At 40.7% G+C, this 22,889-nt stretch overlaps 1 protein-coding gene across 3 annotated transcripts in view; it reads right to left on the bottom strand.

The window, feature by feature from the left end:
- Positions 1-3,093: 3,093 nt before the first annotated feature.
- The window catches only part of LOC128369527 (adhesion G protein-coupled receptor L2-like), a 63,212-nt gene continuing 43,416 nt past the window's right edge, over positions 3,094-22,889 (bottom strand). For 2 of the 3 annotated variants that reach the window (XM_053330593.1, XM_053330592.1), the window contains 13 exons: positions 22,522-22,705; positions 20,784-20,906; positions 19,729-19,934; positions 19,094-19,267; positions 17,733-17,942; positions 16,510-16,730; positions 15,678-15,744; positions 13,560-13,651; positions 11,999-12,167; positions 11,496-11,624; positions 9,715-9,811; positions 8,529-8,656; positions 3,094-4,661 (listed from right to left, as the gene is read on the bottom strand). In XM_053330593.1, the coding sequence (XP_053186568.1) occupies positions 3,804-4,661; positions 8,529-8,656; positions 9,715-9,811; positions 11,496-11,624; positions 11,999-12,167; positions 13,560-13,651; positions 15,678-15,744; positions 16,510-16,730; positions 17,733-17,942; positions 19,094-19,267; positions 19,729-19,934; positions 20,784-20,906; positions 22,522-22,705 (2,658 nt within the window). In that variant the 3' untranslated portion in view covers positions 3,094-3,803. Of the gene's footprint in view, positions 4,667-8,528; positions 8,657-9,714; positions 9,812-11,495; positions 11,625-11,998; positions 12,168-13,559; positions 13,652-15,677; positions 15,745-16,509; positions 16,731-17,732; positions 17,943-19,093; positions 19,268-19,728; positions 19,935-20,783; positions 20,907-22,521; positions 22,706-22,889 lie in introns of all 3 variants that reach the window. The other variant, XM_053330591.1, reaches the window with a different exon arrangement.

Below are 22,889 nucleotides of genomic sequence, written 5' to 3'. Positions count from 1 at the left end.
CTTTTTCATTTGCAACGCAAACACTGCATGCCTAATATGCTGCATCATAATATCATCAGATAATCACAGGTGGTAATGTCAGTGACTCAACGAGAAGTCAAAGGTGGATGGAGTATCATCACAGCAGGATAAGAAAGCCCAGGATATACTGATATGCTTTGGATCAAGACCCCCCCTCCCCCCATCACCCCCAGACTTATTGTGGAAAGGACGTGATCATCTATATATTGTTCAATTTCAGAATCCAATGTTCTTTGGGTGAGAGAGCTAATACAGAGCACAGGTGACTTAGTGATAATGAACCAATATATATGCATCATGCAAAACCGATCCTTATGCTTGGCAAAAGGGAGCTCAGCACATTCATTCATCACGATTTTGTCTGTTATGAAAACGCAGACGAGGAAACTTCCACTCCTCGCAGTGACATCACACACACCCTTAAGGGATAGTCTCATTTGAAGCCCATTTTGAGCAGCCGTGTCCATTCCCCACTGTTTATAATAAGGAAGCTTTTGCAGACAATGCCGGCCCATTCCCATCGAACCCTGGGCAGGTCATCAACTTTGCATTTAATTTGATTTATAACTGAATGAAAGCCAAGTTTCCATATAATTTACAGACCAGTTTGGTGTCTCTCAGGGCTTTTGGATGGCTCTGTGTAAACTGAGAGGTTGATATTCAAACAACAAGGCAGAGAGCCATAGTGGACTCAGAGCTTTGCCTTGGCTTCTGCATCAGTCTCCTGACAGCAAACTGGCACCCAGCTTCAACTAATAAAGCGCACCACCCAGTTTCAACAGGGACTGCATGTCCTGCGCGTGTGTGGTCAGTTGGAGCAGAATACTCCTGGAAAGCCACGGATGAAAGACATACTGATCGCTAAATCTGTTAAATCTACTGTATGATGTGAGTCTCATCCCTTCTTTCTCCTCTGTGGATGATGTGCTGCAATTTAGCACATGGAACGATTTAGACACCAAGACCGATCAAAAGTGATTATGACACATCTTGTTAAACCTGCATAATTACTGTCATAGTGGCAGTTAAAGGATAAGATGCTGGTAAATCCTATCAAAACTACTAATGAATTGATCCCACTAACAAGTATCAGCTGTGTAGCCAAAGACTTCTATCTGTTGCTTGGCGCCTCAGAGCTTCATTTCTGTCTAAAAACTATTAAAAACACATCCGTGAGCCACACTGTTACACTGGGTGACAAGTCTCTTCATCACAATCAACATGGGCACTGTAGTTGAGCTCAGGCAGTCCCGCATACACCATCAGCTCTCACTAATGCACCAAATGTGTATTAATCCACCGCTGAAAATAGATCCCTACAAAAACACTTTTTACACCTGTTTGATTTATGTTTGCTTAGAAACTACAGTGCCCTGCTGTTCAAGGAAATTATTTTGCATGTTTCAAAAAGGAAAGTAAATGAAAAATGATCCACCTCCCTGAAATGATGATGTAACCTCATATAAGGCTTGTGAAAAAAAAAGTTAAAGAGTTGGCAAATGCGCAGCAAATCCTTTGGAAGGTGCTTCTAGTAATAACAAAATCTAGACAGGACAAATTTAGAATGAAATATTTTTAGCTCTTTAAGTCACCAGTGTTTCAACAGTCTTCATCAGGGTGTGAAAAAAGGAACCTCCATATTTGAGAAATATTAGAGTGACTTTGGCAACATTTGGTAAATATGTCAAATATAGCAGCCATGTGCCTGACTCTGGGTGCAAATTTAAGATAATAATGATGAGAAATAATACATATTCAAATGTATTTGTGGAATGATTTGGCTTTATTTTATATTTTTTCTTTTTCCCATAATTAAACTAAATATATGAATTACTATTAAGACCAATATTATTATTTTTTTTATATTATTTTTAGTGGGGAAGGTAGATGGTGTACATGGGAAGGCTTTGATAGGTGTGTATAATTTTTCAAACTCTGACTCAATGCTTATTGACTGCTTTTTAACCCTTTCACACATAGTGGTCACTGCAGTGGACAGCTATTCAAAACCTGTTTTCTTAAGTATGAAAGGATTTTGATGGCACAGTTCCACTTGGACACTAATACGCCATCCCATACACTACCACTAAACCTGCAGTAATGTTTTTGGTTGTAGATCAATTGATTTATGTTATTATATTGTCATAGTATATCATTTGGTGAAAGAAAAAATGAAGTTCAAGTATTTTATTTCATGCCTAAAAAGAAATGAAAACAATAAGGAGAAAAATCCTGACTGAAGTTATCATAGTTCATGCATGAAAGGGATAAGATCATATGTGATATGTGTCTTTAAATAAAGTTAATAGTATTGTATGCCCACTTAAACATGATATCAGGTGTGTTAGCAAAACATGAAAGTATTTGTGATCAGTTTTCTGTTCCTGTTCATTATGAGGAAATTAGTTTAGGGCTGAATACCCCAAGTCAGAAAGCACAGTCAGACAAACTTAACACACTAATGGTTTCGGTCTTTTTATGAGTCTTGTTGACAAAAATATAGAATATCCCCAGCATTATTACCTTTCATTATCTTTCATGTATGGATCAAGGCAGATATTTTAATGGAAAATATGAAAGAGCAGTCAGACATCTGCGAACAAGAAAAAAATTCACATTTATTTGATATCAAACAGGAGTTGAATTAAATATCAGCTGATGATGGGCTCTTACAAAAGAAATAAAAGGAATCTAATCAGTGCTGTAACAAATTTTCACACTTTCCAACCATGTTCTTTTTTTCTCCTTTTTTCTTTGAATAGTTCGGTTAATAAATTAATTAGTGTCAAAGGATGAAACATGTCCGCAAAAACTGCAATATAGCGTTGACACGAACATAAGTATTTAAACCTGACAATTTCTTTCAAGTAAAATAAATTACACAAGTATCCAATTCACTCCAAATCTGTGCATGGCCCGGTGTTAACAAATATACTACTGGCAAAAACTCATCATTCATGAAAGCAAAAGCACTTCACAAGCAGAGACGTGAGCATATGGATTGATATCTCTTGAAACATTTTTTTTTCTCATATTCAAACATACTACAATGAGTCAAGTGTGAGAGGAAAAAGCACATTTCCACCATTTTGATTAACCTTGTCTGAAGAATCTTATTAACATTGAAAGGGCTTAACTACTGAATGGTTGCCGTTTCTTTCTTTTTTCATTTTTTTTTTTTTTTTAACATTTTTTATTTATTTACTTTTTACACTAGTGGTACAGCAAAATATATTTTCTTTAGCTGTTACTTTGACAACAGTTAAATGTGCAATAGAGAAAATATAAGGCCTGAGTCTGAATTAGTGGTTTCTTAACTTTACAGTCCTGACTGTGTAGTGGAGCCACACTAGTCCTAGTTCTGTACCTTATGACTAAAAAGACCCTGGTTCTGCAAAGTCCTCCAGCAAGCTGTCAGGAGTTTCATAGTTCTTTGCTTGGAGTATTTTTTTAATCACTTATTCTTCAACTCTTCCTTCAGTATGACCGCAATGCCAGACTTATCTCTGACACAGTGGCCCATGTGTTATTCTCTGCACCTCTTTAGTCCAACAGCAGAGCTTTCACAGTCCACATTGGTCTGGCCTCGAATAGACGTGTTTTGTGTGTTAATGAGATCTGTGTGCAAAAGTCTTCAATTCATTCCTTTTTCCCACCCAACAAGATTTCACTTCCTGTTCTAACAGGAAGGGCATGTGGAGTGGAGAGCCAGACTGGCCAGCTCGCTTGACATCAACGAAACCACCCATCAGTTAAAACCTGTGCAAACAAAGCCAGCTGGCTCAGAGGCTGGTAATGAGCTGCATTTGTCCGTCGCTGGGAGCCTCTCCTTCCTGTGCACAGCCCTCATTGCTGGGTGGGATAATGCACCCGTCGCTGGTGCCTCGGTTTATGTGGTAGTAGGACAGAGGCTGCGGCGCATCGCCGAGCTCAGGCATGCTTTTATGATACGCGTCCTCGCTCTCGCTTCGAGGTGAGGGTGAGAGCTCCTCCTCCTCCTCCGGGGGGTACGGTGAAGCTGAGGGCGAGGGTGAGTCTCTCAAATTTGGCATGCTCGTGTAAAGGGAGTCTCTATTATTGTTGGGTGAATGGGAGCCCATGTCCTCCACTGCAGTAACAGTCTCAGAGCCATGGCCACCCTGCCCCTCCAGGTGCCTGGGGGCCTTCTGGGCACTGTAGAGCAGAGAGTGAGTCCTCTGGGGCAGGAGAGGGGCCTCCAGCGCCTCCTTATGGTGGGGGTGTAGAAGCAGCTCCAGGGTGGTGTGGCCTCCTCTTCCACTTCCTCTCTGGGGGGATGAGGCCTCGGCGTGATCCGCCACAATGGCGTCATCCTCGCTGCCGCTCCCACCCCCGCCTCGGTCCACTGTCACCCTGGTCTGGGGAGGCAAGGCTCTGTCCCTCTCCCTCTGGGCGTCGCGACCTTTGGGGGCCCCACGGGGCCTTAGGTTGTTGTGGACAATCTCAGATATAATCATCTTCTCAAAGGCAGCATCGTCCAGGTTGAGGCCCCCCAAGTCACCTGGGGCTCGAACGCCCACAGCCTCATAGTCATCGTCTCGCAGGGAGTAGCTGTTGTTAAAATTGCCATTGAGGGGGAGGGTGTCCATGGCACTGATGTCCCTGCTGTTGCTCAGAGAGTGCTGTCCTGCAAAAAAAGGCAAAAACAGCAGGTGAAATATAATTTTCCGCCTTTATTTAGAACAAAAAGTCTCCAATACACCATCCACATATACTTGATACTGCTCAGGACACTTGTGCTCTTTGATCTCAGGGTTAATTTAAACATTATACAAATAGATAAAAGTTTTAAAATTCAAAGGAGAACCCAATTAGCTCTGCACCAAGTTCATACTCATTAGGCCTGAATATCATTATAGCCAATCTAAAAGATTATCCTGAACAATATTGGAGAAATGAGAAAAAAAAAAGATGACAGAAACGTAAATAATTTAATGCGGCGACACGCTATAAAGTAGCCAGGTAACAACACAGCAGCATACAAAAAGCAACAGACGGGATGAGAGTAAAATAAATAAATGTATTCAAGCTGATGAGGAGGTGTTGTGACATTAACGATGAATAAAACATTCCACCTGTTAAAAGAAGGCAAGACAAAAGAGTAATGTCAAACACAGATGGCCAGCCACCTCTCTGCACTGGGGCCCCACAAGCACAGCAACAACCCCCACACCACGACAGACAGGCACGGTGCAATGACTCACTTTGCCACCACTCACATCAAGTGTGTCTGCTCAGGCTATCTGGCCTAAGAACAGCTGATGTGCAAAAAAAGTAAAACAGATGCTTTCTTTCAATTGCAGCAGAAACAACAAAATCACTGAAATAAGACAAAAGTGGAAGCTCGTAACATCCAGCCTGGATTCAGTCGATCCGACTCAGATTGTGTCCTTGCAATTAACTATAATTTAGAGCATTTGATGCTTTGCTCAAATTGTCATAGGTGGATGGAGAATGACAGCAAAATTATGTGTTCAACAGTTTGAAAAAGCTAAAGGACAAATCAAGGACAACTGAATCCTGGACTCAGCAGGTGGAAGGGTTCAGCAGCAAGCACAGTCTGTTAAAGAAATCTACAGTAATAAAAATAACTTTTCCTGATGAAATTATTTCACTCCCTTATTTAGAATGACACATGTATTTGTTTCCTTTTTTAATGCACATTTATGTGTCATATATGTGAAAAAACACACGCATACACACGCACACAGGAGAGTGTAATTTTGTGCAGCCTTGTGACTAAGCTCTAGTAGCAGGATGAAAGGAAGGGGGCTATTTTGATACGATATGAGGATTTTTATTTACTGGGTACACTGTGAGCCTGTTAGTGAAAGGCTGACATTTTGTATGTGAGAGGACGTCATCACAGGCTGTCTTTGCCCGGCTTTGCACACAGAAAAAGGGGAAACCGTAGTTTTGGGTTTCAAATGAACATGTCAGAAAACGGATGATAGTCGAAATCTACATTTTCAAAACAACATTGACATTTCTAAAAAGAGTGAGAGGAGAGCTGGGAGCAAAAAGGCAAAAGGAAAAAGGGGGAAGAAAGACTATTTGAGACTTCTCTGAAGAGACCCCTCTCTAAATTTGCATTTGTTTATGTGCAGGCAGTGATTTTATTGGAGACAGGTATTGTCTTCTGGGAGAGGGGGAAATGATGTGAACAGAATTCAACTGGACACCGCGACAGCTGCACTCTGGGAACCGATCCAGAAGAGGTTCATCCAAGATGTTGCTTACCGATTTTACTGCATGGGATGAACATCTGCAGAGTATTACTTAGTATTAATACACGCATAACAGGAGACACGCTCATCCCTTTTGCAGGAGCTCAATGTAATGACTATAGCAGGCGAAATTTGAAAAAGCTTCTATAAACTTGACAGTCTCTCAGCGCATCTTTCATACTTGGTTGGTGATCTTCACACCAGGTTTTGACATTTGTGTGTCATTCTGTTTCCAGCTCTCCTCAAACTAGTTTCCATATGTTGAGTTTTTTCCTGTTTGTCACTGCTGCTGTTAAATGAGGCAATAAGTATGGGTAATACTTCCTCTCAGGGTGCAGTCAGTTGTTCTTGTGTTTGAACATGACAGCGTGTTCGCCTCTGGGGGGAGAAGAAGCGTTTCTACAGGTAAAGGCGATGTTTACACTGATCGCCACTTTTTATCTGGCTCCAATGTTAACATGCAATTATCCTACAATGATTAAGGAGGTAAACATTTTAGGGTAATAAAACATAAGCTGTCTGAACACACACACGGAATTCTGCATCTGAGCTGCTCGGCTGCTGCTGAGGCTACACACACACACACACACACACATTAAAAAAAAAAAAAAAAAAAAAAAAAAAAAAAAAAAACGTGGTTCACAAAATGTCTTTGATTTTCTGTGCTAACATTGTTGGTCCCAACCCTGCTTCATTATCTGCGAGTGTGAAGTGCTCTCATTGTGCTGCGAGCGAGCTTTCAGCGTGAAACAAGACCGTAATGACTGCAGTGGGTGAAAGCTATATGTTACTACATACTGTATGCTTTACTTACACACTTTCCATACTGCTGTTTTTGTATGATCCTTTTTATCATCAAATGCCTGAGAACATCTAAGGGCTATGACTCTGCCCGCATTGCGTCATGTGCTTCTGTTTTTTTTTTCTTTGATTGGGTTTCTTTGGCTCTCCAGTGAGGAACTAGGTCACCATAAACACTGACATGATTTAAATACAACTTAATTTGAAGTGATCTCAATAAAATGTAAGTAATTCAACATGTCATCATCCATGAACATAAGGGTAATGGCATAAATGATCAGGACTAACATGCAAAGCTCATATTCAACACAGAGAAATTCCCATATGGCTGCTCAGTAGACAAGATAAGATAGCATTGACGTCTCTGAGTTTATCTCCTTCTGTGTTTACAAAGGGAAACTTGAGAAGATAAGAATGACTAGAAATACAGAGAAGGAGGCAACCAAGAACAAATGATAATTTTGGAGTAATTATTCTTATTTTCAATACATGCTGTGCTAGAGCCACATCCATGAAAGTTTCTTATTTTCAGCAAATCTAACACACTTTACGTGTTAGTTTAAAATTTTGGGAAAAAAACGACAGGGAGTTGGATAAAGGATCAATACCACTCTTAAATCTGTTTAATATAAAGTTACCAGCAGCTTAGCAATACTAAGACTGCAGATAGTGGGTAAACAGCTGGTTATGTCAAATGTTACAAAACCAACCACCTCTTGAATATTTGCTCTGTAACTAACTTTTCTTCAGAAACCAAAAGGGACAAATTTATATTTTAAATTCTCTAATTTCCTGATGGTGCCCCCTAGTTTTGCATTATTTCAAATAAATTCTGTTCCATCACCTGCTTATATAGTTGAGTCCTTATATTAATACAGCAAATCAAATATTGGGCTCTTCACTGAGCCTGATAGCATCCTGCTATACAACACAAGAGTCACAGACTCTAAACAACAACCCACATTAGCTTTATTGCCATAGACTCCTTCTTATCTTATTAACTTACAAACAGGAACACTTCTTATCCTGCACCTAGCTTGTTGAATGAGCAACCAAACAAAAAAGTGCATCACAAACATTAATTAGCAGGCTAGATAGCTAATTAGCTGCTCAGATGCAGCACAATAAATAGCATGTTAATATACCAGACATGACATTTATGTGTCATTTTTACACCTTGGTTTAAATACAGATGACATAGTTAGAGTTTTAGGGCAGCTGGAACATGGATTTTGTTAACTTTGTGCAGAGCCAGGCTACATGTTCCCTCCTGTTTCAAGTCTTTATGCAAAGTTGAACTAACCATTTGCTGGCTGTGGCTTCATTTTTAATGGACAGATAAATCAATCTTCCCATCTTACTTCTCCCCAAAAAGTAAATAAGTACATTTCCCAAAATGTCAATAGTTGCTTTAAAACAAATATAAATGTATGTAAGAATAAAGATGGAGGGTAAATGTGCACCTGGAGAGTGAAAGGCCGGTGGAGAGGGGGTGTTGCACACCACCGTTTCTGCCAGCAGGTTGTTATAAGGGTTAGTGTCGTGGGTTCGGAGAAGAGGGTTAGTTAGGAGGTAGTTGCCAGTCATCCCTGAAATAACAGGAAGAGAGAAAAAGAGGGAAAGAATTCAGGAAGGACAGAGAGGAAAACACAGTTGAGGAAAAGGAGCATGAGGTATTTCAGGGTCTGTGGTAGTGCACTGTGTAGCTGTCCACATAAACAAACAATGACATTCGCTGTCCAAAGTCTGACACCACATAAGACCTGTGATCTGTCTGCCTTCTATTATGGACAGAGCAACCATAGAAACGTTGCTCAAAGCATGACGTTATCCAAACAGTTAGCTAATGTAGCTGACAAACAATATCATCACGACAAGTGTTGACCAGAGCATAGAAATAAAATCAGCTACAGTGTTTATGTGAAACAAATTAATCTAAACAAACTCATCCAGTCGAGACACTAGACAAAACATGTCTAAATAGAACTGCCATGAATAATACAGTATCCTTATCATCTGCAGCATGCTTGTGTAAATCCTCAAGAATGTAATAACTATTCACAGTCACTTAGACTGATGGCTGAGAAACTCTGCACTGGCATGTGTGTTATTTATTTAAAAAAAAAAAATCTAAACTAATGCATAACTTCAGCCAAATTTGAGCTGGCACCGTCTGGAGCCCGAGCTTCATGATGCCAGGATCTATCCCCAAAACCTGCTCTGACCTCAGCCTGACTTTGCTCACCCCCCCCCCCCCCCTCCCCCCAACTTTATCCAGACAGTCACTCTCGGGTGAAAATGAGGCTGCACATCCATGCTCTCAAGACACGATTCCTAGGATTTGATCTAAAGTCTTCATCTGTAAAATGTTATGCCAGGCTGAATATCACACCTCTTTTCTGTCCCTATTCATCTCCTTTAAGATGATCACAATGAGCAAGAGAGTGCAGGAAAATGGTGTGAACTTTGATACACAGACTGTGTTTAGCTCTCTATTTTTGATTGCATGGTTTCATCTTCCTCTTTTCCGGACTGCCACAGAGCCATGTAGGCTGCATCCATTGAAGTGTTTATTGTGAATTCCAAACTCCATCACAAAGAGAATAGCATATGCGTCTCGTCTGGTGGTGGAAGGATGCTTGCTTACCCTGGTTGAGTGTGGATGTGCTGTTTATGTCTCCTGAGATGAAGGAGGACTCTGACTGCTTTCTCACAGTGTCGTTCCACATCCGCCTGATGCGACTCTGGGAAGAGAGAAAAGGAGCCATTGATCAGGACTCAACATGGTGCTGCTGCTAGTCAAGGCTTTTCGCCCTGATGATTCAGTGGCTACGTGGGTTTGTGATTCCAACCTACACTTGTATACATGATTCAACTCACCCACTGTTTGATAATTGGTAAAACAAAGCATGCAACTATTGATCCAACTGATACCAAAAATGGATACTCTAACAATCTTACAGCTTGCAATTTGAGAGATCGGCTCTTAGCGGTTCTATTTTCTCTCGATGATAAGAGCGGAAGCCAACACCAAATTCCCAGAATAGCTCTTAAGATAGACCTAACAAATTCACCAGAGAAAAGAGTTGAAGAGATGTCACATCCAATTCAAAACTATTTGCTCATTTGTGTCAAAGGTCTCTCGGTTTCTTTCTTGTCATACCTGGTCTACCTCCTAATCGTAGTAAGGAGCATAAAAACAATACTTTTCCATAGTGAGCTCATATCTATATGGTAGAGGTGTAACATTTCCAGATCTTAAAAATGTCACTCCCATCTCTTGACAAATAAACCTGGCCATCTAATAGCCTGAAAACTAAGCTTAACGTTATAACATGAAGCCTAAAATGTGACAAAGTATCACCCTGACTTGTCTTTTTCAATGCTCAAACTGCATATTTTGTTAAATAAAAGTGGACAGTTTGCTTTATGGTGGTAAAATTCAAGATCAGAAAACTACTGATACATATCGAGTTTTGCTTTTAAGAATCCTATTTACTTCTAAATCTAAGTCTACAGCTGGCATCATTCTCTATTTTTTTATTCTCAAAACCAACTGTGTGCTATGTCTGTGAAGATCTTCATTCATGCAGGTCATGGTTATTCAAGGAGAGTTGAAGCAAGGGGCAACTGGACTTGGCTGTAGATAATTGAAAATGTGTTGCCTCTCATCAAAGGAGTTTCTTTACTGAAGAAGCCCTTTGAATATCTACGAACAGATACAGCTGCCCCATGATTCAAACATTGTTATTCAACTATTGGATAACAATGTGTTAGTTTGTATCTCAGTATCCTTCTATGCCCTGTCTGTGGTACCCAAGCACATTCAGTCCTACTAAGGAGATACATCTTAAAAAACAGGTCACAGTAGCACTGCAGTTTTTATGAAATGTTACTCCAACAACAGTAAATGGAGGATTTGTAGGGGACTGCTGTCAGCAGTGGTTTTGGTGCATTAACTAGAAATTGCACACTGAGATAGTGTATGTGGATAGATTCAAAACACACAACCGTGCTCTAATGAAGGAACATGTCACCTACTGTAGAGTGGTGCACTGATGTATTTTCAGTAGTGTATTCTATAACAACGGAAGTCTATAGCAGAGAAGAATAAACTATATCAGGCTTTGCATACCAAACAATATTTGTTAGAAGAATCACTTCATTATTATTGTTGTTCTTTTCATAGAATTTGTTGACAATAACAAAAAATAGAATATCACTAGGGTTAGTTAAAATTTTTTGATGATAGATATTTGAAAACTTTTCTGACTCATGAAAGCTTTTATTTTTGATATATTCATAAAAAATATAAACAAAAAATGCCTGGATATAGAATAAATAAAATGAATCTACATACAAACATTTTGACACGTTTTTTAAAAATTCCTGAACCCTGATGTCTGATGACCGGTGTTGATCATGTACCTGTGTAGCGGATGAGTAGCGGGCCGTGGATCGGGACGTGGCTGTCTTGGCTGAACTGTGGGAGCCCTCAGGTGGCAGCGCTCCACAGCACTGGGACTGACGGAAACATTTGCTGTACTCTTTGCGGACCTACAGAGGAGTATAAGATCAGGACAGACTGAGCACACAGACTGGCACAACACCCCCCGCCATCTTCAACATCATCAAATGCCATCGAGCTGACAGCAGTATAAATACCATATCTGTAAGGACAGGTATAATTAACATCATGATAACATGTTGAAATATTGTACAGTAGAAGCACTTTATGTGGGTGTTGCTAAAAATAAGAATACTAAAGCAAACGGTTAAAAAAAAAGAAAGGCATTCACATTCACATTTGAGAAGGTGGAACCTGGATGTGTTTCTTAATAAATGACTGAGACTATTAATCACATTACTGTTGATTAATTCTCTTTTGGATTGAGTAAGTAATCGTCACAGTCTCACAGGACAAAACTTACCTTTTTCTGAAGGAGGCAATGGAAGATGAAGATAAACATCCCCTGCAGAGTGTTGAAGATCGTGAAGAGGTAAGCCATAACGATGGAAGATTCATTGAGGAAGAACAAGCCAAAGGACCACGTCAGTCCTAAAAGACAAAGTAGGGCAAACGCTCCCAACACCCACGACCTGTGAAACAAAGAGAAGTGATATTAGCTAGTGAAACCACAGTGGATTTAATCTTTGTTGGGGATTGACATTTCTCTTCTCCTGGACAACCGCTTGTTAAAAAAGGCAAAAAATCCCCCCCATTTATTTTTTTTGCTTTAACAGCAGCGTGGTGTATAAATCCTGATGCAAACTTTTGGAATAGATGTGCGTTTAGTATTTGACACTGAATCAAAAAAAATCCTTGGAGTTGGCTGAAGATACTGCAAACACAGCAGGTTTTTCAGCTTCCAGGAAAGCCTAGAGGAAATAAGATAACTTAACAGTCAGTTTCAATGACAATAGCTGGTCGTTATTGATACACAAGAGAGAAGTAATCCACCCCAAGAGAGGTACGGTGAGCCTGGAGAGGAGAGAGGATATGGGACAGCAGCATGTCACGGAGAGACCCATACACAGGAGGAGAAAAATGAGAAGCGGTGTTAAGACTGATGGCTGGTTCTACTTGCTTTCCAGTATTGTGCAAGAATACTGTTTTGTGTCGGAAATAATCCCACCACTAGCAACCAATTTTTTCATTTTTTCACAAGTTACTACACTTGACACAGCAACTCAAATTCATGGTGGATTTGAGGTGGACCCTAATTAATGACAGTTAATGAGTTTTGACTACTTAAGATAAAGTGTGAAATCCAGCATCTACAAATGTGTGGATGCTGTGTGCTAAAAAAAAACACTCCGATTATACACCCGAAAGCCAATTTGCTGTTTTTTTTTTTGGTTTGGACAAAAATGTGAGTGGCTGCCTAAAAATCAAACACCCACATAAGATATGTTGGCCTGCCCTCAAACATATTGTTGAACAAGAATCCAGGCACAGAAACAATCAGGGACTTGTTGTTTTATCGAGCAATGCAGCCCACTGGAAGCGGAAAGATGGGGGCCCCTTTTTCCATTTTTGCCATGCTTAAATCTACAAGGCATGTGGTTGAATCTGTCTTCCGAGGAAGCCTGTAAACTTTGCCAGCACAGGAGCAAAAAGATACCAAAGGTCAGGAATGCAGTTATGAAGAAATAAAAGAGGCAATATAACCCCGAGTAGTGCAAATACTGAAATCATAAAACGATCTGAAAAGGCACCACCTACGGACAGAAATAAAATCTGAAAGGGAAAAATATTGGTCTGGTCGGGTTTAAGAGAACAGAAAATCAAATAAAGTGTAGGTCAAATGCACCTTTGAAATTTCAGGAGGAAGGCAAAAGCGAAAAGCGGTAATGGTGCATATTATTTTCCTTTTCACACACAAATGATCCCACTCAACATAGAGACACACACACACACACACACACACACAGCCTCGGACCAAGCAACCACAGGGTGGCTACTTAATCTCCCAGAGTGACACCCCTCACCTGATACCCCCCAGCCTGGACGAGTCGGGTTTCATGGAGGTGGAATGCTTCACCATCTTGTACATCGTCACCACCAGGAAGATGACATTGACCTGTCAAAACAGATGTATCAAGGAGTTAACAGACTACACTCAGAACGGCATCCAGTTCCTGTTCCTAACACCCGTAGTTGTGTTTCACATTGACTTATGGCGGCTTTAGAGTATTGCTTAATCTATGGTGGTTTAGGCTCTACAGCGAGCGCCAACACCAGCATACCTTTACCGAGAGGAATATGAAAATTTAATGCCTCAGTGCGGATCATAAAGTACACTGACTTCGAAGAGAAAAAATAACACTGAGAGGTTAACGCTTTGGTCTACTTCACACAGCTCTGGCCTTCAACATAAGCCGCGCTGAAAGTTTCTCTTCCCTCTCTCCTTGTTGACATTATACTCAATCCCAGGCCTTGAGCAAACACACAGTGAAAATCCTCATCTGTACGAATGTAAGAATCTATATCTGATTACGCCCAGACAGATCTGATGTACTGCGGACAGCAGCTCCAGAAAAATACAGAAAGGAAAGAACGGAGATGAGTGCCATACTTTAGAAACAAATTTTCTGAAGCCAGGGAAAATACTGAAGTGATTCAAGCCATACATCCAGCAAGGTTTCCATACTTACAGGATGTCTCTCTGTAAGCACCGGAGGGCCTGCCAGCCATCGAGGGAAAGGGAATGTGCTTCAATTTATGCTTCAATACCATATTATACCTTTGAAATAAATTTTCAATAAAAGATAAAAAACATATGCAGATTTTGATGCTATTAAAAACTTCCATCTCATATCGAATCCTATCATGTATTTTGAAAGCCAATCTACAGTACATGAAGGAAATAAAAAAAGCATGAGTTGGCAAAGAAAAGAAAGTATAATGATCTAGTTGTATTGTTCTTAGGTGATCAAACAATTTATTTTCGTTGCTACAATCAACTGAATTCACAAAGAAGCTGAAAGCTACATGTTATATTCCCATATGGATGTGTTCTGAAACACTACAAGGCAACGGAAAAAGGGTCCTTAAATGGAAACAAAGAGAAATGTGAGTGGAAAGCAGATGGAAACCAACAACAGCAGGGAAAGATGGAAGGAAAAAAGGAGTGGCTAACAAGACAGTAGGAGGCTTTTAGATCACAGCTTAGAGTAATGCTGAGTTTTGTCTCCCAGCCACTGGGGCCGATTTACATCCGCATGAGTCGAGTGGCTGGAGATGCATTTAACACAGCCGCAAGTGATGACACAGATCCGATGAGACAGACAGACGGACGGACAGCGAGGCGAGGAGGCACTCTGCAGAAATCTGAAGCAAACTGCATGTGGACACCCCCTCTTTCACGGTCTCCAAGGGGCTGTCCTCTACAATATTCAGGTCTCTCACTTCTCTGCCAAATACAGCGCAAAAACACATTGCTGCCAACGCAGCACTTCTCGAGGTTTTACATGTATTTACAGCCTATAGACAGATTTACATGTGTGTTACCATATATGCCTATATGGATATGCAGAGTGTGTTTGTTCAGGTCTGTGTGCATGCATTCTTACATGCACGCATGTGCATGTGTCTATGTGTGTTGAGTCATTGTGAACACCCAGTGCACCACATGAAATATTAAAAGGTGAAGATGGAGATGTCCGTGTGCTGCGATTGGCTGGGGACATGTCATGATCCTCAGCAGGGCTATGAGCTGTGGTAATGGTTGTCTGGCCCACCCACTCATTACCTCCATGTCCACCCCCCACACCACCACCACACTTGTTTTCCCACCGAGCAAATGACCTTCATGCCTGAGATGATTTCTCCTCCTGATTGCGAGAGGGGAGTATTCTCTAGATGTACAGCAAGGACCAAACAGCTTTAAGTTGTTGCCGCTCACCAATTCTGATTTCAGAGGATTTCATAGCTGAGTGGACACTGATGTCCTCGTGTCAGCTATAATGGGACCACTTTCCTTTCATGCAAATTGATCTGAGAAAGCAGAGCTAAGAGGCTGCCAACACAGAGAGAAAATCTATAAACTGTTTTCAAAGCTTTTCTTTGAAAAGAAAAAAAAATGTTATCACAAAATTAAAACTTACCACAATTATGAAGGTTACAGGTCCGATGAAGCTCCAGATGAAATGGTTATCAACTCTCAGCCAGCATCTATAGGGTGCAAAAGTTGATATTTAGTTCATTAAATCATCTCATTGCCAAGACAAAGTTGTGTCTCATCGATCAGGGCCCAGCAGAGCTGCAATGATGATAGGCCACAGCAACAGAGTAGAGACTCCTCTGACCACAGAGAAGAAAGCCCAACCTTGAGGGAGTTTTGGCCTCATGCCATGAGAGGCTGCAGTCTAAGAGGCAGTGGTTATAGGACTCATGACTTCACAGTCTGCAAATGTCTACAAATATGGGATCACTGACTGTGTGTACCTAAGACTGTATAGTAAACAATGTATTGTAGACAGTTCAAGAATGAATTGTACCTTCGTCCATTTATCATCAGGAAACAAATTAAGTGAAGCTTACAGCAATAAAATAGAGTTTGAAAAGGCAGTTTACTTAAATCCCATAAATTAGAGGATTGCAGTCTTACAAATCATAAAGCTTGCTGCTTGGATGAAGACCAGAGAAGTGCATAAACTTTTAACTGACAAGGGCAGCAATTATCCACATGCAAAGAATAAAAACCCAGCAGGCCAGTGCAGCTAGCCGGCGCATTCATTAATGTTGCTGCGGCTTTGCTCAATGCCTCTTCTTTTAGAAGTGACAGGGTGTAAATTTGCCAAGGGGCAGAGGTGGGCTGCTCTTTGTGATATTACTATCATTATTACATACATGCATGCTGTGTGGGTGTGTCTTCATGGAGAGGGGGGAAGACTAATGCTTGTGATATTTGTGCTTCTGCAAAGACGCCACACTTACGCCCGCTGCGTGCCGTAGCTTCGGTAGTCGATGGCTGCTGAGATGCCCACCACCACAGCTGGGAAGAGGTATCCAGAGACGTAGTAATATTTTCGGCGTGAGAATTCGCTCTCAAACACCTCGACTAGCATGAGGTACAGCTGCACTCCCTCCAGACACATCCAGGCGAATGCAGCCAGGAAGCAGAAGTGGAGAACCCCGGCGATGACGGAGCACACCAGCTGACAAAAAGACAAACGCAGATGTTAGACTCACAAGTATATATTTTTAAAAAGGGATATTCGTGCCACAACCACCGAATTACAAGATGTCTAAGGGACCAAAACAACAAAAATAATATAGATAAAGATAAAGATAAATATCTTCATCAGTTTTTAGTAATAGTAAAAGTAATAGGATCCTACTTAACTATTTTTCACCCTAAATCATAATCTTTGGGCATTTCCTTCACTGGTCTAAAGTGGGCAAGTCAGTGTCAGTCAAATCTGATGAAATCACACCCACACAGTACTGACAAAGCAAATGTTCGAGTCTAAACCCTTGAATAATTTATATTATTTTTTCACTTTTTGCTCATATTTAGTCACGTTCTAAAGAAATACTCCAAACACACACACATTTTTTAGAGGTAGGAAAATACACCTTTTAAACGTCTGGCTTAACTACGGTACAAAATATGAACATATTTATTTATTCATTCATTAACCGGTAACACAGAAATTAGATTACAATATTTAGAATACCAAATACAAACCATATTCAATAACTGAGCTAAACTAAGTAAACATTACTTGTTACTTATGTTTTTCTCATTCTGGGTAACTAGACAGAAATTGTACAATTTCAAAAAATCAGTTGGTCCAGTGTTAAAATGCATATTGTGCAACCAGTTTCAAAAAATAAAAATGATGTAGGAGAATTACTGCCTATAAAATTATAAAATTTGAGCTCCGTATCGCGCTTAACTCTTTAGAGTATGTAAGCCTTGCCCACTATTTAAGATGTCCAATCAGATGTGAAGGATTTTATTTCAACCCTTATTGTAACTGTACTCCGTTCAAATATTAGGTTTCAGTGGGAAATGCGTCACAGTATTGAAACTAAAGAGGCTTTAACTTCTGTTTTGCTGGGCTTTTAAGCGTTTAAAGGCTAATCATATCAGATGAAACCATTCATTAGTAGTTTGAAAGTTGAAACCATCTGCACTGTAATTTCCACGGTACCTTTGGTTCAGTCATGTTGATGCCGACGAGGAAGACTAGCTCTCCAATGAAGAGGTTGAGACAGAGGTTTTTGTGGATAGTGTTGCGGTCACTTTGCAGACCTCTGAAGAAGCAGAAGGTGAAGAGGCTAATGGCCAGGCAGACGAGAGACACGGCAATACCCATCCTGGTGATGACGGTAAGGAGAAGCTCATGGACGCTCCCCTCCCCCTATGGAGAAACAGACAGCATGAAATGACTTTCCCTCATGAACTACCCACTTGTCATAATGGTGCCATTTAAGCACATAATGGTCATTGCCATATTTGCTGGAGTGCAACACTACGACACAGCACTGACCTGATGAAAACCTCAATATATCTCTATATTTGCTATAAAAATGGAAATTTCTATGCCATCCTGTCCCCAACCTGACTGCACCTGATGACATTTTTGCTCTCAATCTGAACATGCTTGGATCACATTATGTGGTCCATGTTGCACAAAGTGATGTAAGCTGAAAAAGTGCAAGTGGCCACGAGATGTGACGTCCACATGTGGGATTTATGTTTTTGAGGTCAAATCACACCGCCTTTCTGAGTATCTAAAACTGAGCATGTTTCAAGATGGGCACCCGGCAAATATGAAAATAGCAGACCTGACCATACAAAATATCACTCAAGGACATGGTGGCCTGAAAGTGAGGCAATTCCTCCTGTGATATTTGTAATTTTATTGAGGGCAGGAGCTGCATTTGAGGTGATGTGTAGGGAATTGGTGTGAGGCTAAGCCTATCCTCAAGGCTCTGGTTTCAAGCTGTGGTTAAGGTTGCGGTTAAGACAGATGACAGGGACAGAGTTCATGAGTTGGGACATATTATTAAACGAACCACAAACTTATCCTCCACATTTATTATTGGCTAGGTCCTCACTACACATGCTATTTATCATGTAATTGGATTGTAATTGCATTTCACAACCAAATGGATCCTACACCACTTCAAGAAGAGTGGAAACATACGTTAAAGCTGAGGTTATACTGTTCCCCATCATTCTCAGCGACATATGCATGGAGAAATACTAGACACGGACCACAGGTAAAATATAATTACTTCTGATAATGGTATGGCACCTCCTATCCTGATCCACTATCATGCTCTTTTAAAGTGACAGCCTGCTTCCTTTTCTCCACCTCCTCTCCCCTCCTCCACATTCTCTCACTTTTGCCTTCTCCTCCAGCAATAATCTAATTATCTCCACTGAAATGCCAGTCTTGTTCTTGCCGTGTGTGCACAAATCTATCAGCGACACAAGAGAACAACTGACTGAGGCAGTGAAAAAAAAAAAAAAAGCTTGTGCAACCACAAAGCGAGGGCCACTTACCACATTTCCCCGATGAGCCATGAGGATGGCGAAGTTGGTCAAGTGACTGCAGGAGCAAGTGGTGTGACTCTTGTTGGTTTCCAGCAATTTACAGCCTTGAGTGGACCAGTATCCCATCATACTCCGCTCTGAGTAATTCCAGAAGGAACAGTTGGGATTGTAGTAGTGCTCCTTCTACAAAACACAAACAGAAGGAAACAGAATATGATTAAACATATATGAACAAGTACTGCAATATGCATGATTGTACACAAACTGTACAACAGACCTCGTATATTTCACATGTCTAACTGTAAGTCACTGTATTCCAACATGCATGAGATGCAGCATGTGTGCTTGTTTTGACAATTAGGATCTATGCAATGCACCCTTTCTTATGGCTTGTAGGAAGACACGGGTTGAAAAAGATCCAAATAAAGGAATAAAACAGGATGGCATATGATGGCAATATCCAAGCGCAAGGTGAAACACAACACAGACAGAGCAAAACATATTTCTTTAATGTATAATTTTATGTTTTCTCTTTACTCTGTGTTGGATTTGCCCCTCTCTGTAAAAGGCTGTGCAGCCATTTCAGTTTTTTTAAAGTCCCAGCCGTATATGGTGTTCTGGGGATGTGTCAACAGGAGACTTACATCCAGGTGCTCCAGTGTGAAGATCACGGGGTCAGCCACAAACACACGGCTGGACTCCTTGGTAATAGAGGCTGACAGGATGTGGGAGTTAACGGTGAGCGAGAGGTTGTGTTTGTTCATGTCTCCCAGTCCCCTCAGTGTGGCGTTCTCGGTGCTGAGGAATTGACCCAGGTGTTTGTAGAGCACAAATACTAGCTTGGCCACACCTGCAATAATACAATTATGAAGGTCACAATTGAGACATATTTGGTATCATATATCATTGGTAGTGTAAAGTCTTAAAAGAACACCAAGACATTTTGGGGCTTGTTTTTTTAAATGGATATATTTAGCTTACTGACATGAGAGTGTTATTGATCTTCTCATCTCACACTCAATAAGAAAATGAATAAGCATATTTTCCAAAATGCTGAACTGTTCCTTTTATTGCTGCCTCTTATGTATATAAAAAACAAACAAGGTGTCTGTTATTTGCTAAAAGCAACATTGATGTTTCTATTGATGTGTTAAGTGTATTATTACAACCAAGATCATGTAGCTCTCATCTGAGATATCATATTTTAGTAAATAAATACTTTACAGCACAGAGCTAGCAACAAAACCACAAATGTGCTGTTTTCACATTTCTATTTTTGTACAGGTTAAACAAACAACATAGGTGTTAATTAGCAAGCTGTAGAGGTGTTGGTGGGTGTATTTTTGAACGTTAGAGAGAGCCAGGCTTGCCATTCCCTTTTTCTCCAAGCTTCATGCTATGCTAAGCTAAGCTAATCGCCTCCCTGCTCTAGCTCCATAGTTAATGCATAGACATGAGAGGAGAGTGGTATCAATCTACTCATAAAACGCTTTCCCATTTCCAAAAATGTTAAACTAATCACTTAAAAATATCCTAAAACTTAAATAGGACAATCAATCTTCATGACATGGAAGACTAACATTTCAAACAGGAGGTGATTTTATTTCACTGGTGGCAATCATCCCAAAAAAAAACCCAAAAAGAGAAGCCAAAACTTAAACATCATCAAATATTTCTACAGCAGTTGTGCGTTTCTCACCATTTTTACTGTTGACTTTGACCGTGTTGGAGGAAAGTTGAAGAGATGCTCCACCCTTACTTGTCTGAGGAAACCTGAAGTCTTGCACCTGACCATCAGTGCTTAACACATACACGTCCAACACTGAGAAAAGAAGGTGATGATGGAAGAGAGAGAGAGAGAGAGAGGGAGAGAGATGTGTTACTCATATGAAATCATTTCAAAAAGTAGCATATGGTAATTGAGCTCTGACGTTAAGACCTGGCAGGGTACATGGAAAGACCTGATGTTCATTGTAACAGTAACAGAATCCAATCTTATTGGCAAGACCCCATGGAGAGTCATTTACTTAAAAAAAACATGTCGCTAAGCTGCTGGTTGGCATTGTGAAAGCCTCCGAGGCGAGAGCAAAAGAGAAAATAACAACAAGGGCAGCAATAGAGGATGAGCAAATGCAGGCACACAACCTACCGCAGCATGAATGTCAAATATTCATAGGATCAAAAATATCATTGAGCTTTTACTTTTACTTTTTCTTTCCCCTGTGGGTTTAGATAACTCTGGGCTCGACGAGCAAATCTCTGAAAATCCTCCAAATTCCTGCAGCCCCTCTCTCCGGTATGCCAGCTGCCGGGTGGTGCTCCCTTTGATGTGTGAAATTACTGAAGGGTCAGGAGGACACACGTATCAGCACACTCCCTCCCATCAGAAACGGCCTCACTTCCTCAGATAGATGGCTTCTGACAGACAGAGATGAGGAATTGTTCTCTGGTTGCTCTCCCCCTCCGTCTAGTTTTTGCTCTCCCTCCCTTTTCTCTTGCTTTGCCCTTGATGCTCGCCTGGAGGTGCCATTTGGGCTTTGACAAACTGCTAATTAGGAGCAACAATCATTTTCATCACTCTTTTTTTTCAACTCTTCAAGGGAGGTCAGGTAAGCTAGTCTCTGAGATTTAGATTGTGTTTCCTCATATTGGTGTATTTATGTTACTCCACTGGAATATTATCTCTATTGCACAGATAAGCGAGAGCTCGACAAGCTCATAAAAACAGCCTGAATGCGGTGATTAAATAGCCAATATACAGCCTATTACAAAATATATTAATCAGTGCTTTGGTAGAGACAGAGCAACTAGTCCTTATCAGCTTAGCTAACTACCACTTAATGGGAAAGGCTTGCTGAGAACAGATAGAGAGCTGTGTGAATGGAACAATGCCATTCAATTGGTTTTCTTTGTTTTGCACCTGGAGGTCTGCACAGTTCATCTTGCAGCACACATTCAATGAGGTGACTATACTATGCACGAAAAAGATTAAAAATCAATGAGGTATAAGACAAAAGGGATGAGTGGGAGACCATAACCATAGTAACATACAGTAGAGCTATGAATAGAAATAAGACAGTTCACTGCACAAAGCTGACTTAAATGAATGAGATCACGTTGCTAATAAACTGCCTGTGAGGACATATGTCTTTGTTTTTTAGCAGCCGGGAACAAATCCTTTTTTTTTCTTATGACCTCAGTAAGATGAGAAAAAAAAAACATCTTCTCCTTGAGGAATAGCTGTCCAGGTGCAAAAAAACAAACAAACAAACAAACAAAGAACAGAAAATCACCCTGAAGACAATTTTACAGCTCACTTTGAAACAGTTTGAGTGAGACAGCCAAAAAGAGGAATAACCATCAGCGTCCAAAATTGGGGCTGACAGACGTGTACATGCGGTTTTATCTTTTTTATAGCTGGCTGGATAGCAACTTACTGATATTCTCTGCAGGCACTTTTACGATCGCCGGCTCGATCAGGTTTTCTGCAAGGACAAACGCCCCTTCCTCCAGGGTATCCAGTAACATGGTAGCGGCATGCGTTTGTTCTGTGGAATTCATGTCTTTCCAGGATTTCAGAGCTTCCGGCCTCAGGAGGTTGTCAACAGTGTCCACGATTGCCTGTATCCATGGAGACAAGTGAAATGTCAGCTTGCTGATTCCTCCCATCATAACTTCAGTTTAATAACAAAGAGCAGGGGGTTGGGGAGGACGCGGACTGGGTAGCAAATGACAAGAAGGGCATGCATGGCTAACAGTGACAGCAACAACAACTGAAATATCAAGATCACACCGACTGAAGACA

This window comes from Scomber japonicus, chromosome 12, assembly GCF_027409825.1.
Source record: "Scomber japonicus isolate fScoJap1 chromosome 12, fScoJap1.pri, whole genome shotgun sequence".
Classification (NCBI taxonomy): Eukaryota; Metazoa; Chordata; class Actinopteri; order Scombriformes; family Scombridae; genus Scomber; species Scomber japonicus.
Note: the sequence above shows the minus strand (reverse complement) of the source record. Positions and strands in the feature narration are given on the sequence as shown.